At 39.9% G+C, this 16,949-nt stretch overlaps 1 protein-coding gene across 1 annotated transcript; it reads right to left on the bottom strand.

Annotated features, from left to right (window-relative positions):
• Window positions 1-748: 748 nt before the first annotated feature.
• LOC145039276 (uncharacterized) lies at window positions 749-2,368 on the bottom strand. Its single transcript, XM_078987348.1, has one exon. The coding sequence runs from the start codon at window positions 2,366-2,368 to the stop codon at window positions 749-751; it is 1,620 nt and encodes a 539-aa protein (XP_078843474.1).
• Between the last annotated feature and the right edge of the window lie 14,581 nt (window positions 2,369-16,949).

The following is a 16,949-nucleotide window of genomic DNA, read 5'->3' as shown; positions in this document are numbered from 1 at the left end:
GCAATAAAAATAAAAGATTAGATTACCTCACCCCAAGCTTAAAATTAAGCATTGTCCTCAATGCTTAGGATGAGAGTAAGGGAGGATCATACCGGGATCAAGATGGAGGAGTCCCGCGAGGATGGTATGGAAGCAACACATGGATCGCATAATGATGCTTGGATGGAGTTCTTGGCCGCCTAAATACAGATGTATGAAAGCTTGGTCGCGCAAAGGACGCATATGAAATGGCTCGAAATTTTCATATGAAATGACATATTTGCGCGGGTACCCTCGCAAGCTTTTACGCGGGTGGGGGGCAGCCACGCGCACATGTTAGAATACATCCCTTGTTGGGGTAATTTGGAACTCGGAATCTACGCGGCTGGGGGTCGGTCACGCAAAGTCTACGCGGGCACCCGCGCGAAAGTCAAATTTTTGTAAATTTTCAAACTTCACCAAAATCACTGGAAGACTTCTATATGCTTATTTTTAGGCCAACTTCAAGTTTAGAAACACCCAAAACTTCAAGCGGAGATTATTTATAAATGCATTTATTTAACGTCTTTGCCAAGACATAGCCCCGCTTCCGTCAGCCTTCGTAAATCGGTGTTTCCATTGTTACGTTGTCGAATTCTCCCGTGTCAAAGCCTTCATAAAATAGTTTCAAATAGTGCTCATTCACTTTGAAGATTTGGTTTGTTTCCAAACTCTTGATTTCAGCCAAACTAGGATCAAACACTTTTATAACAATAAAAGGTCCATGCCATCAAGATCGCAATTTTCCCGGGAATAACTTTAAGCGTGAATGATAAAGAAGAACTTTTTGACCCGGAATAAAGTGTTTTTGGGTTATATGTTTGTCATGAAATGCCTTTTTCTTCTCTTTGCACCTTTTGAACCTTTTAATTATCTTCTTCTTGACCACTTCCATCATTGGAGGATCCAATCTTCTTTGAGGTTCCCTATTAGGATTACAATCATCTTCCATGATTAACTTGTCTGTGCATACATTAGGGCTTATCCTATTTATTGGCTCAATCACATCAACCCGATACAATGGAGAAATGTTACTAGGGTACCTCATTCCTTCAAAGATGTTGAAGTGAATGGTTTCTCCATCAAACTCTATAGTTATCTTTCCTTTATGGACATCAATGATTGTGTGAGCGGTATGCATGAAAGGTCTTCCAAGGAGGATCATAGATGATTTGGAAGGAGTCTTCTCTTCAAGATCAATGACATAAAAATCCACCGGAAAAACAAGTTGATTAACTTGTACTAACACATCCTCCAACACTCCTCTTGGAGACACACTTGACTTGTCCGCTAATTGAATAATGACTCCAGTTTCTTCCAAAGGTCCAACATTGAGAGATTGAAAAACCGAGTATGGCATGACATTGATTGAGGCTCCAAGATCTAGCATGGCACTTTCAACATGTAAATCACTGATGGTACAAGGTATAGCAAACATTCCCGGGTCTTTGCATTTGGGTGGAAGCTTCTTTTGGATGACCGCATATACATTTGCATTTACTTGAATTTTCTCATTTGTCTTGAATTTTCTCTTGCTGGTGCACAAATCCTTAAGAAATTTGGCGTAACGTGGGATTTGCTTAATGGCATCCAATAGTGAAATGTTGAGTTGAACCTTGCGGAAAGTCTCAAGAAACGCTTTCTCTTCTTCTTGTTTCTTTGAGGAAGCCAAACGTGATGGAAAAGGTGGTGGTATGACTAATGGTTTGATGGATTTGTTGGAAGGGGCGGGTTGATCAACATTTGGCACAACCGGTTGTTTTGGATGAACCACAACTTTTGGAGGTTCCACAATGATCACTTCATCTTCTTCTTCTCTTGAAACTCTTTTAGGTTGACTTTCTCCAAGTGTTTTCCCACTTCGCAAGGTGATGGCACTCACATTGGGGTTCTTCTCGGTTTGTGATGGAAGTTTACCCCTTTGTTCTATCTTGTTGAGAGCGGTTGCCAAGTCTCCAATTTGTGCTTGAATGTTGGTGAAAGTATTCTTGGTTTCTTGTTGAAATTGGGTTTGACTTTGAGCAAGAGAAGTAACAAGTTCTTGAAGGCTCATTTGATGGTTACCACTTGATTGGCCTTGTTGTGGAGGTTGTTGATAATTTGGAGGGTTATATGAATTTTGTGGATATGGAGGTTTTTGGGATTGGTATTGTAGATGTTGTGGTCTCATCAAAAGATTTGGTGGATTTTGCTTTGGTGGATAAGGGTTGTTTTGGGTATTCCTCCAATTTGGGTTGAAGTTATTTTGAAATCCCATGGGTCTTGGTTGATCTTGATATCCGCCCATTGCATTCACATCTTCCGGTTCACTTCCAAGTGTGGGACACTTATCCGTATAATGACTCGTCATTGCACAAATACCACATACCATCAATTGTTGACCGCTTCCCACCACCATTTGACTTAACACATTAGTCAAATCCAAGAGCTTTGATTACAAATGTTGAGTGTTGTTAACCTCACCAACCACTTGTGTAGAATTTCTCTTCATGTCATTTCGAGTCCTAAAATTCCTTTGATTTTGAGAAATGGTACCAAAAAGTAATCGAATCTCGTGAGGGGTTTTGTTGAAGATGTCACCACCACTTGAAGCATCAATCATCCTCCCATTTTTTCATTCATACCCTCATAAAATTGTTGAAGAAGTAGTTGTTCGGGTATATTGTGTTGAGGACAACTTGTACACAAATTATTGAAGCGCTCCCAAAAATCATGAAATGTTTCATTTTCCCCTTGACGAATCCCCAAAATGTCACTTCTTTGACTTGAAATGCGGGAGGTGGGATAGAAGTTGCTATTGAAGGCCTTGAGTAACTCTTCCCATGTGTGAATAGATCCCGGTGGTAAGTTGAATAACCACTCTCTAGCTTTGTCTTCCAAGGTGAGCGGGAATGCAGTTAACTTGAAATCATCCAATGTCACATTGTCGGGCAACATGCTAACACATATCATATGAAAGGACTTCAAATGCTTTTGAGGATCTTTTCTATCCAACCCATGGAACTGGGTAAGTTGATGGATGAAACTTGACTTCAAATCAATCCCTCGGCGGTTTGCGGGATAAACAATAGCAAGAGGTGTATGAGTAACATCCGTTTCCATCATTTGTCTAAGTGTCAACTCTTGAGGAGGATTGGGTGGATTGGGGTTATTGGGATATTGTTGCAAGTAATTGGTTGGTTAATGATAAGGTGGGTAAGGGTATTGTAGGGGATTGTAGATTGGTGGTGGATAAGGTTGGTAGTTAGGGTATTGGTTGTAAGGAGGTTGTTGTTGTGGGTACATTGGGTTTTGGTACATTGGAGGGTGTTGGTAATTGGGTTGATTTGGGTAATGTACTTGTTGAACTTGAAAAGCATTGTTTTGAGGCTGGTTGTTTTGGTGGAAGTGTTGGTTTTGTAGTTGTGGTGGAGGTTGATAATTAGGTTGTAGTATAGTGGTAAGTATTTCCGCCTGTCACGCAGATGACCCGGGTTCGATCCCCGGCAACAGCGCCAAAACTTGATTGGGATGTCAAGCCCACCAAGCAAATTACACCCTTTGATTGCTAAATAAACGTAATATAATGGTAAAAAGGGGTATCGATCCTCGGGGAAATGGTTGTATTCAATCACCAATGCAATTCAATAAAACTAGTGAAATTAAACTAACTAACTACAATTAAAATAAAAGGGGGGGGGGGGGGTGTTTGATTCCAAGGTGGCATATCAATGAGAGGTTCTTGTGGTTGTTGTCTTGCTTGATGGGGTGGGGTATTGGCATCTTGAATGATTGGGGTTGGGTTGGGATTATGAGGTGGAGTGTGATTCATGGCTATGTGGTTTTCAAACGGAACGTATTCAAAGGAATGACCAACAATTGGAGAACTCGGTTCGGTGTCGGTATCACTTGAAGTATGAACTTGATCTTCTATGTTGATTAGTGGAGAAGAGGAAGAAGCTTGAACTAGTTGTTGTTGCTTTGCTTGTTTGGCTAACTTTTTCAACCTTTTTGCTTCTCTTTCAATTTCCGGATTGTAGAGTAGTTCACCGATTCTTGTAGACCTAGGCATAAACAATCAAATAACAAAAACCAATTTCCCTGGCAACGGCGCCAAAACTTGGTTGGGATGTCGAGCCCACCAAGAAAATTACACCCTTTGATTGCTAAATAAATGTAATATAATGGTAAAAAGGGGTATCGATCCTCGGGGAAATGGTTGTATTCAATCACTAATGCAATTCAATAAAACTAGTGAAATTAAACTAACTAACTACAATTAAACTAAAAGGGGGTGTTTGATTTTACTTGAAAACTAAAATAATTGAATAACTAAAAACCTTGCAATGAAGCAAGTTGATGAGATGCTCAAAGATTGGGAATAATTGGTTAACTAAGGCAATTCAACACAATGAACATTTGTGTGTTTATCATTAGGATCTAATACAAAGCTTATCCTTCATCCCAAATTGGTTATAGCAATCATGAAGCATGATATGCCAAGATTTCTCATAGGTAGTATGGAGGTTGGGGAAGCCCACAACACACCTTCTTAATTAAGATCAAGGGTCAATTGAAGCAATTAATCCCAAGAAATCAATTAGCCTTAAGAATGAAGGAATCCCCAATTCCTAGAGGATGTCAAATGCTTACACATCCATAAAGGAGACATGATTCATAAGCTAGAGATGATTTCTACCATCATAAAGCCTTTGTTCTAGATAAATTCAATGATCCAATGCAAAATCAATGAAATAAATCAACCATTGCTCAATCAAATACTAAGCTCATGATCAAAGCATCAAATAAGCATAAGAATTGCAAAATAGAATCATAAACATGGAATAAATTAATAATCAACATAAATCCTTCAAAACCCACAAACATTCATTGGTTTTCAGCCAAAGTCAACCAAATAAGAGTATTAGCCACTCATGGCAACAAAGCAACAAGAACAATAATCTAATTGCATAAAGAAACTACCTAAGATTTGGAAAGATGAAAGGAAATGGTTTCTTGTCACACCCCCGAACCAGACGGCGGAAACGTCCGGGGGCTGTTGTGACTCAATTGAATACCATCACAATGAATATACATGAAACATAACATCATACATCACCAAGCATTGGAATAATACAACTGGTAGCGTTTACATTTAGTACATTGTTCCCTAACATTACATGCCCAAAAAGTAGATTGTTCGGTACTAATTTAACAAGCAGCAAAACGTCACTGAGTACACTTATCCCTTCGACTTATCTGTTACCTGAGAATACAAGTATTTTGAAAAACGTCAACATATGAAATGTTGGTGAGTTCATAAATAATGTTTGAAATCCAATGTTTGTATCGTTTCGAAAACCACCAGAAAATCCGATATTTTCTGAAAATAGTATGGTAAAAAAAAATGTGAAGATCTGTAAGTATGCTTGTTTGTTTTCTATAGATGTAAGCGTACGGGTTGTAAAATTCGGCATGAAATTCGTAAGTGTATTAGTTGAAAACCCTAGGAAAACCCGACGTTTTCCTATCACTTTGCTTTACTTAGTTTGTGTACTGTTATTTCGTTGCGTTAGAGGTATTCGTTGAGCTCCGGAGGCATTAAGTATATAGTGGGTGGTGAATTGTTGTGACGTCCGTTGATGAAAACGTCCAGTCGACAACCTTACAAGTGATCCCTTAGGCGTCACTCGCAGTTATTCACACAACTCAATCCTCCCGGACTTGTGTAGTCCCACGACCGGAGGGAAGGAGAGAAGGTGCGAAACCCTCGGTATTTCCCCGCGTCGTTCAAGACCATTGCAATTGCGAAGGGCCCGAAGCCCAACCCGCAATCGTGAGTTACCGACTTTACTAGCAGCACTGAAGGACCCTTGGGGACCAGCAACATGTTTGCCATTGAAAGTCCTTTTACGTTATGTCGGATCGGTAAAACCCAACACTTCGTAAGAGAGAGGTCTTCGGGCCTTAAGATCAGGTCATTGGGCTAGCTAGGCTCAACAAACAAGATTTTACACTTTGGGGCCCAAAGATGGTGCGTAGACGTCTGTGCACACTCGCATGTATAGTGACTTCCCAATCGTTATTAGTTATGAATCGTAATGTCGTAATGTCATAGTGTCGTCGTGTTAGTAGTTTCGGATTTTTATTGGTTCGAGACCGAACCAATTCGTTTGACAACGACTTTTGGTATTGTAATGTATTGTATTTCGTCGATAGTCGTGGTACCATCATTTGGTCAAATTGCATGTATTGAACTAGCCTTGAGAATTTTCTATTTTCAGTACCTCTTTGATTGTAAAATTTACTTTTTCAACCCCTTTATTTAAATACTTTACGGTTTGGTACTTAAATCAATTTTCTTGACATTTTAATACCAAAAATTTTTGAAATAAATATTTTCCATCATATTTTTCATAGAAAACAGCTTAAGCCCCTGAAATTTCAGTTTTCTCGGTTATAACCCATCCTTTTCGCAAGTTTGACAATTTTGGCCCAAATTGTAAAATTTTTGCAACTTTAGTCCCCTTTAAATTTAAAAAGCATTTTAAACCTTTGAAAAGGACTTGGAACACTTATAGTCCACTGTTTTATAGAAAAATACAGTTTTGGCCCTCCAAAACAGAAAATTTCGCATAATGAGCCTCATTGGGCCGAAAATGTCATTTTTAGCCCATTAAGCTTGGAATTTATGTTTTTAACCCTCCAAATGGTATATTTTCAGAAAACACATTATGTAAACTGTTTTGACTCATCTCACCCATCAGATTTCGAAATATTTCATTTTAGACCCTTCAACTTTGTATTTTTAACATTTTATGTCAAAAAAATGAGTTTTTAGCCCAAAATAAGTGTTGTCAAGCCATTTGGCTATTTTTCTTAGTATACTTTGCATGTAGTAGTATATTTTATGCTAGAATAAAATATATATCTCGGTTTTTAGCATTTCATCACTAGATCTAGCATCAAAATCATACAAAACATACATATAAGCATAGAAATCAACCACAACATACACATAATGATGGATCTACACCTTTGCTTGTATTCTCCCCCACAAAAACTTATAAAAACCAAAAATAAGGGGGTATGAAACTCACCTTGGGGTTTGGTTTGGTTTTGGTGAGAAGATGGAAGGAGAATTCGGCATAGCTTGCTTTTTGAGAGGAGTTTTCGAATTCAAGAAGGATCTAAGAGTCATGATCCACGAAAATGCATGAGTTAAGAGAATATTTTTGAAGAAATCAAGAGGCTAGACCATGGATCTAAGCATAAACTTACCAAGGATGATGATTTTGGTGAAGAATCCTCTTGAAAACACCCTAGATCTTCGAAATTTTGGATGGAAGGAAAGGAGGGTGTTCTTGATGGTTGAGAGAGTTTTCTTGAAAGATTTTTGAGAGAATGAGGTGGTGAGAAGATGTGTTGGCCGAAAATAAGAAGAGAGGGGGAGAGAGGATGTGATGGTTACCTAGATGTATGAGGTTTGGATATTACTTAATGGTTAATTTGCATTGAAGTCCACCATGCAAATGTGATGTGTCCATTGCTCATTAATTCCCTTCTTTCTTCATTGGGCCAAAATGGAGTAATCATGGAGGATTTTGGGCCTTATCTTGGTCCTTACTCGAAATTATGAAGCACAAAAAAAAAATTCGGCCCATTGGGGAAAATGAAATCTTTTATGGCCCAATAAGGCTCATTAGAGATAAGATTAATTATTTTAGGCCCACATGGCGCAAAATGCTAAGGTTTTATGAATGTGGTCTATTTAGAGCCCAATTAGGGTTTCTAGGCCCAAGATAGTCAACTTGAAGGTTTATTGGTCCATTAGGCCCAATAAGAGAATCCTAGGCCATAGTAAACTTGAAATGGGATATCTAGGGTTTCCAACCCTTATTTGAGCATATGAGATGTATTTGAATAGGAATGGAGTATAGTATTCACTTAGAGTACAAGTTATCACACTAGGTGAATGATTGCATGAGAGTAGAATCTCCTAGCAAAAATGCTAGTTGTGACATCATCCCCCCGTTAGAGGGAATTTCGTCCCGAAATTCTTTTGAAAGATAGGTTCATGAATGAGAGAATAGGTACTTCATCTGGTCTTTGCGCTTCCCATGTGAATTCCGGTCCACGCTTTGTGTTCCATCGAACCTTCACAATCGAAATGTGGCTTTGTTTTGTATGCTCTACTTCCCTATCTAAAACAACTCGATTGGTTCTTTGATGAACATGAGATTCTTGTTTATTTTGATCCTTTATAAAGGAATGATAAGAATTTTTCCTGATAGGCACTTTTTCAGATTCGAGACGCTGAACACAGGGTGTACGTTGCTGAGCTCTACTGGTAGCTGCAGCCTATAAGTCTTTGGACCAATCCGAGCAAGGTTCTCGAACTATCCGATGCATCGAGGGTCTAGTTTTATCGTTTCCTAAAGCGAATCATTCCTTTCCAAGGAGATTCATTTAATAACACGCGATCCCCGACTTGACATCCTAATGGCTTACGCTGCTTGTTAGAATAGCTCTTCGGTCGGTCTCGCGATGCTTGAAGTCAAGCTTCGATTTGGATTATCTTCTCGGTAGTTTCGCAAATGGTTTCTGGCCTCATAAGAATAGTGACGAGTGATCCGCATTTATGACTATAGAGAGTTTCGAAACGAACAATCTTGATGCTCGTGCGATAATTGTTAATGTATGAGGATTCAGCCAAGGGAAACTGGGTATTCCCTAACTTGTTGAATTCAAACACCCAGACTGATAGCATGACTTTAAGTGGTTGAATGGTTCGTTTGCCTTGGCTATTGGTTTGAAGGTGGTAAGAAACGATCATGTCTAGCTATGTTCCCATAGCCCTCGAAGTGACTGTGAAAGTCTTGAAGTAATCCCGTTATCTCGATTCGAGATAGTAGATACCGATATCTCATGGAGCTCACGATCTCCTTGATATAGATGCATGTAAACCTTTCTGTCTTGTTTGATTTTAGTATTAGCAGGAAATAGGCAGCTTGGGTTAACCTATCGACAATCACCTAGTTAACTCCCAATTTAACTTGCGTACCTATAAGCTTCGTCTTTCAACTTCGAGAGTTTTATCCATCCATGCAGTGCCTTCTTCGCGATATTCTCCGACTTTGATGTTTTCAAGGCTGGTCGTAGATGTTGACAGTGTTTCGTTCTTGCTTCGTGGGCCGACGAGTATGTTATTGATGAGAATAATGAAAAGGCTAACTAGGAATGTTTGGGAAAACTTGGTTTGTAGGGTCCATGAATAGTGTGGGAGCATTCGTTATACCGAAGGGTATCACAATGAATTTGAAATGGCCACGACGAGTTCGGAAGGCAGTTTTTGAAATGTCGCCTTCTCGGACTCGAAGTTGATGATAACCGATGCTTAGATCTATTTTTAAAGAAGTAACGAGCTCCTTGGAGCTGGCCAAATAGATCGTCAGTCCGTGGAAGTAGGTATCGATTTTTAATAAGGAGATTATTCGATTTCCTAAAATCGATGTACCTTCGGAAGGATCTGTCTTCTTGAGAAACAAGACCGGAGCTCTCTAGGATGAGAAGCTTGGCCTAATGAATCGTTTGCGCAACAATTCTACTCAGTTGACAAGATAACTTGTGAATTTTTGGCGGGAGTCAACCTATAGGGTGAATTGGCAATTGATGTGGTTCCCGGTATGAGGTTGATTCGAAATTCGACCTGTCTCTCTGGGATATTCCTGAAAGTTCCTCGGGAAACACATTTGAAAAAAATCACATGCTACTGGAATACCTTGTATGTCTACCTCTTCTTCGGTTTAGTCCACAACATGAGTGAGGAGAACGTAGTTCTTCTGGTGCAGGCACATCTGCGCCTTGATGCACGAGATAGGAAGAGGATTGGCGCCAGGTTTATATCCATGGATTATTAGAGTTTTCGTGATTAGGAAGGTGAAGGCAAACGGCCTTCTCGCGACACATAGTATTGGCACGGTGGGGGCTTAACCCAACCACGACGATTATCACATTAAAACTCCTAATCTTTACTGGCATGAAATCTATTTGTCATGAATGGTTGTTTAGTGTTAAGGTGTACTCCACATAAGTACCCTAGGTTAAGTCGGTTTTTCCCCGTTGGCCATGTCCATTGAAAGGGCTTAGCTTAGCTTTCGGGATGTTGTGTTAGTAAGTGTTTGAATATGTTACTAATCGAAACTTCGCTCGGGTTTACCATTAAATAAGAGGTAAGCGAAAGAGTTGTCAAGTGGGAACATACCAATAACAACCGTTGGGTCGTGGACTGCTTCGCCTTGAACCCAGGTCAGGACCATTTCTGATCCTTCTGCACCTTGATTGTTATCCTTGGGGAGACCACGCCTGAGGTGACCGGTTCCTCCATACCCATAGCAGGTGTGGATGGTCTCATCATTGGTGTTGTTGTTAGGGTTGCTGCGAGTGTTGTCATTTCCATTTGGCTGACGATTCTGGCATGGATACGTTCTACAGAATTTAGCGGTGTGATTCTTTCGGTTTCATTGTCATAATGCATCTCCCGGTAGGCTTCATTATGATAGAATTTGCACTGGTTGCATTTTGGAAGGATTCCAACATATGGTCTCCCGGTTGTTGGTGTAATAGGGGTCATGGTCTCATGAACAGCAACAACATGTTGCTTCCTTGAGAACCCTTGAGTGGGATGTCCCTTCCTCTTACTTCCAGACCTCAGCTTCCTGCTCTTAAGCTTGGGGTTTGGAGTTCCTTGATAGGTTGTCACTTGTCGGTTTCCATGTTCGTTCCTTTGGCTGGAGTTGTCAATGCTATTCCTGCCTCCATTGGGGTTGTTTGCATTGATTTGTGCCATAGCAGCGGTTACTGCCACCGTTACAGCAGCTTGAAATGTAGCAGGGTCCATCTGCAGGAGTGGTGTCTCACGAGTGTGATTGTTATTCTTGCGAGATGGCATTTTCCTGCTGCTCGTTGATAATCTAGATTGTAAGTAATGATCGTCATTCTTGGTTGTACTCTATAATACTTTGCATCTTGTTGTATAGTTCTTACTGCTTCCATCAACATCCCCATGATGTATTTACGGTAGTAGGTAATCACAGATTGGCACGATCGTCACATATATCCTTAGAGTATATAAGGTGTTTTGGTTTCGAGATCCTTATGTCTCTAGTGGTCTCGAGGGTTTGCTTGTGCATATAATTGAGTCTTTGTAGTAATATGAAATCAATATAGCACATAATTGTTTCAGGGGTAAGTACCATCTCAGTACACGAAAGAGAGTCATGTCAGATAGTAGGGGGGAACTAGAAAAGGCTGATCCTAATCGTGGCGGGAAGTGTCTGGTAGTGATGCTGATGAAGTGGGTGCACCTCGGAGATGAGCTGCTTGTTGCCCGATACCTCGTAGGCGTACTTCTCACACTAACCGTCTCACTCGGGAATCTCCGCTCACTTCCAATGTTTTCCTCTCATCTCTCAATAGCAAATCGCAGTTGTTCCGTTCGATTTGGGGTGTCTGAGCTTGGTTATCAATACCTCGGGTGCGTCGGACCAAGACTGGGAGGGCCTGGTCAACGGGTCCTTTATGGCCGATGGTCGGAGAGACCTCGGTTCCTGCCCTAGTGTGGTCGTATCCCCTGCTGGTGACTCTATTTCCAAATTTCGTATGCCCAAGGGGGGCATGGAGCCACTGGGGCCCCCACGATAAGTCGGTACTCTGGCTTTTCATGGATGGTTAATGACATCAGATTCTGCATTCGAGTCATCATCATCTCTGCCCTTGGGCTCCTCCTCCTCGAGGTCCACTTATTGACTTGGCGGGTTCACCGGCGAGTTCTACTTCGTGTTCCTCCTGCGGTTCTTCCTCTGGATCGAGCCACCCTACTATATCTTGACTAGGGAGATAGGGTTTCCTGACTAATGATACTTGTCTATAGCGTATTGCACGAAGGACTATGAATACTAGAATCAAATAGCATGCCAATTACTCCTATAATCCTACAACTATTGCATAGATTTAGTTGGGGTTCCCTTCTTGGAGATTAAGGGGTATGATTTTAGACTCCCTAGCTATCACGATTTCTTCAAGACATGTGATGGTTGTACCTTGGAGGGAATGTAGTTGATCAGGCTACATCTGCTCCTTGATACAACTAAGAACAGTCCTGGATCAACCGAGATACTAGCATTATCTTGTTTGGTTCGGTGTTAGGTTCCCGTTCCTAATACAAGCAAGGGTGTTTTATTGTTATGTTTTACTTGTTTTGTTCAGAGTTATGTTAGTCCCTCTTTTGGTTTATAGTTGCATATCAATGTATGGTTAGATATGCTAGTTCACTATAAACAGAGCTCTGATACCAACCTGTCACACCCCCGAACCAGACGGTGGAAACGTCCGGGGGCTGTTGTGACTCAATTGAATACCATCACAATGAATATACATGAAACATAACATCATACATCACCAAGCATTGGAATAATACAACTGGTAGCGTTTACATTTAGTACATTGTTCCCTAACATTACATGCCCAGAAAGTAGATTGTTTGGTACTAATTTAACAAGCAGCAAAACGTCACTGAGTACACTTATCCCTTCGACTTATCTGTTACCTGAGAATACAAGTATTTTGAAAAACGTCAACATATGAAATGTTGGTGAGTTCATAAATAATGTTTGAAATCCAATGTTTGTATCGTTTCGAAAACCACCAGAAAATCCGATATTTTCTGAAAATAGTATGGTAAAAAAAAATGTGAAGATCCGTAAGTATGCTTGTTTGTTTTCTATAGATGTAAGCGTACGGGTTGTAAAATTCGGATGAAATTCGTAAGTGTATTAGTTGAAAACCCTAGGAAAACCCGACGTTTTCCTATCACTTTGCTTTACTTAGTTTGTGTACTGTTATTTCGTTGCGTTAGAGGTATTCGTTGAGCTCCGGAGGCATTGAGTATACAGTGGGTGGTGAATTGTTGTGACGTCCGTTGATGAAAACGTCCAGTCGACAACCTTACAAGTGATCCCTTAGGCGTCACTCGCAGTTATTCACACAACTCAATCCTCCTGGACTTGTGTAGTCCCACGACCGGAGGGAAGGAGAGAAGGTGCGAAACCCTCGGTATTTCCCCGCGTCGTTCAAGACCATTGCAATTGCGAAGGGCCCGAAGCCCAACCCGCAATCGTGAGTTACCGACTTTACTAGCAGCACTGAAGGACCCTTGGGGACCAGCAACATGTTTGCCATTGAAAGTCCTTTTACGTTATGTCGGATCGGTAAAACCCAACACTTCATAAGAGAGAGGTCTTCGGGCCTTAAGATCAGGTCATTGGGCTAGCTAGGCTCAACAAACAAGATTTTACACTTTGGGGCCCAAAGATGGTGCGTAGACGTCTGTGCACACTCGCATGTATAGTGACTTCCCAATCGTTATTAGTTATGAATCCTAATGTCGTAATGTCATAGTGTCGTCGTGTTAGTAGTTTCGGATTTTTATTGGTTCGAGACCGAACCAATTCGTTTGACAACGACTTTTGGTATTGTAATGTATTGTATTTCGTCGATAGTCGTGGTACCATCATTTGGTCAAATTGCATGTATTGAACTAGCCTTGAGAATTTTCTATTTTCAGTACCTCTTTGATTGTAAAATTTACTTTTTCAACCCCTTTATTTAAATACTTTACGGTTTGGTACTTAAATCAATTTTCTTGACATTTTAATACCAAAAATTTTTGAAATAAATATTTTCCATCATATTTTTCATAGAAAACAGCTTAAGCCCCTGAAATTTCAGTTTTCTCGGTTATAACCCATCCTTTTCGCAAGTTTGACAATTTTGGCCCAAATTGTAAAATTTTTGCAACTTTAGTCCCCTTTAAATTTAAAAAGCATTTTAAACCTTTGAAAAGGACTTGGAACACTTATAGTCCACTGTTTTATAGAAAAATACAGTTTTGGCCCTCCAAAACAGAAAATTTCGCATAATGGGCCTCATTGGGCCGAAAATGTCATTTTTAGCCCATTAAGCTTGGAATTTATGTTTTTAACCCTCCAAATGGTATATTTTCAGAAAACACATTATGTAAACTGTTTTGACTCATCTCACCCATCAGATTTCGAAATATTTCATTTTAGACCCTTCAACTTTGTATTTTTAACATTTTATGTCAAAAAAATGAGTTTTTAGCCCAAAATAAGTGTTGTCAAGCCATTTGGCTATTTTTCTTAGTATACTTTGCATGTAGTAGTATATTTTATGCTAGAATAAAATATATATCTCGGTTTTTAGCATTTCATCACTAGATCTAGCATCAAAATCATACAAAACATACATATAAGCATAGAAATCAACCACAACATACACATAATGATGGATCTACACCTTTGCTTGTATTCTCCCCCACAAAAACTTATAAAAACCAAAAATAAGGGGGTATGAAACTCACCTTGGGGTTTGGTTTGGTTTTGGTGAGAAGATGGAAGGAGAATTCGGCATAGCTTGCTTTTTGAGAGGAGTTTTCGAATTCAAGAAGGATCTAAGAGTCATGATCCACGAAAATGCATGAGTTAAGAGAATATTTTTGAAGAAATCAAGAGGCTAGACCATGGATCTAAGCATAAACTTACCAAGGATGATGATTTTGGTGAAGAATCCTCTTGAAAACACCCTAGATCTTCGAAATTTTGGATGGAAGGAAAGGAGGGTGTTCTTGATGGTTGAGAGAGTTTTCTTGAAAGATTTTTGAGAGAATGAGGTGGTGAGAAGATGTGTTGGCCGAAAATAAGAAGAGAGGGGGAGAGAGGATGTGATGGTTACCTAGATGTATGAGGTTTGGATATTACTTAATGGTTAATTTGCATTGAAGTCCACCATGCAAATGTGATGTGTCCATTGCTCATTAATTCCCTTCTTTCTTCATTGGGCCAAAATGGAGTAATCATGGAGGAGTTTGGGCCTTATCTTGGTCCTTACTCGAAATTATGAAGCACAAAAAAAAAAAATTCGGCCCATTGGGGCAAATGAAATCTTTTATGGCCCAATAAGGCTCATTAGAGATAAGATGAATTATTTTAGGCCCACATGGCCCAAAATGCTAAGGTTTTATGAATGTGGTCTATTTGGAGCCCAATTAGGGTTTCTAGGCCCAAGATAGTCAACTTGAAGGTTTATTGGTCCATTAGGCCCAATAAGAGAATCCTAGGCCATAGTAAACTTGAAATGGGATATCTAGGGTTTCCAACCCTTATTTGAGCATATGAGATGTATTTGAATAGGAATGGAGTATAGTATTCACTTAGAGTACAAGTTATCACACTAGGTGAATGATTGCATGAGAGTAGAATCTCCTAGCAAAAATGCTAGTTGTGACATTTCTAGCTCCCAAAATCGCCTCTTGCAGGTCTCTAATGGTTGGAAAACGTAAATGATCTTCTAGATCTGATCCCCAAGGGTTATGGCAAGCCAAATGACCAAAATGCCCAAACTGGGCAGTTGCGCGGGTACCCGCGCGATGAAAATTCCACCCGCGTAAATGTTGTTGTAATGCTATTGGTCCACCAAGCCACTCCACCCTTCCACTACCAAAGATTCCTATGGTCTCCCCTCCTTTTCCATGTAATTTGAAATGCACCAATCATCATTTAGCCACCAAATGGATGCTCCAAGCCCAAAATTTGAATTTTATGATCCATCTTCACAAGCCCAAATAATCTAAGCCAATAACTTTCAAAGTCCAATTCTTCCTCTTTGATTCCGCCAAGCCCAATAATGCCTCGGGAGCCCACTAAGCCCGTCTCCAATCAACCCGCAACCGCAACAAGCACCGAAAAACCTACAAAATATCTCATGCAACATAACAAGCACCCGGTACGATCCATACTAAAGAAAAATAAATAAAATACAATGCATTAATGATAAAAAGATCTAAAAATCTAAAGTAAACTAATAAAAATAAGGAAATAAAATAAGCTATCACGAAGGATGCTACAGATGAATCAGATGTATTCCCTTTTGCTACTCGTATCCCTGATGCTATACTAAAAAGGGTTGATTCTACAAATTCTGTATTGATTACGTATTTGAAATCAATTGATTCTTCTGTGGAAACAGGTGTTCTTTTGCCACAAACAAATGAAAAGAAGTCAAAGAAGTCGAAGAAAATTGATGCTGGGTCTTCGGGTACCAAGGTGAAGCCAACCAGTTCTTCTAAAAGTCAGAAGCAGGTTCCTGTTATTGAAGCCGAGCCAATCTAACCAGAGCCTATTATTGTTGATACCCAGTTAACTGAAAAGGAAGTTATTCCTTCGAAGACTGGTGTATTTAGAAGAATTAAAATGAAATCAAAGTCAAAGCATAAGGGACGACCTTCTCTTTCGAATATTGTTCGCAAACCTCAAGTTTCACATCAAGGGGTAATTTTTCGTGAAGTACCTGCTCCTGTTTCACCGTCTTCGAAAAAGCAAATAGTTGCTGACATGGCAAAACAAATCTCAAAGTAGAAGAAGCATAATGTGATTCTTTCCTCAGAATCTACTGCAGATGAGGGTGAAACTATTCCTGAGACACCTGAGGCAGATTTGATAAAAAATTCTTCTCAACTGGATACTTCTGTTAGTACACCACCCGAAGTTTCGATTGCTAAAACAGTTATTATGGAGGCACGAACTTCAGACATCCCTGTAAACATATCTGATATGGATACAAATGTCATCATGGGTGAGGACGATTCAAATAAAGCAGCAAAAGGTAACTCTTCGAATGTTGTTTCAGATTCTTTCATTTCTTTACCTCCACAGATTACTCCTATTGTTCCTATAACATCCACCACTAATTCTCCAACCTTTGCAAACATTATTTCACAACCTTTCACAACTCTTTTTTCTTCACAATCCACTGATACACCAACCACTACTTCTCCGATAAAAGATTCATTCATGGATACCGAAAATGAGTCTGAA

The sequence above is a fragment of the Lactuca saligna genome, chromosome 4 (assembly GCF_052625555.1).
Source record: "Lactuca saligna cultivar CGN05327 chromosome 4, ASM5262555v1, whole genome shotgun sequence".
Classification (NCBI taxonomy): domain Eukaryota; kingdom Viridiplantae; phylum Streptophyta; class Magnoliopsida; order Asterales; family Asteraceae; genus Lactuca; species Lactuca saligna.
This window is presented reverse-complemented; position numbering and strand designations above follow the sequence as displayed.

Coding starts and splice junctions, on each gene's coding strand:
- LOC145039276 (XM_078987348.1), bottom strand. CDS start 2,368: ATGACGAGTCATTATACGGATAAGTGTCCCACACTTGGAAGTGAACCG.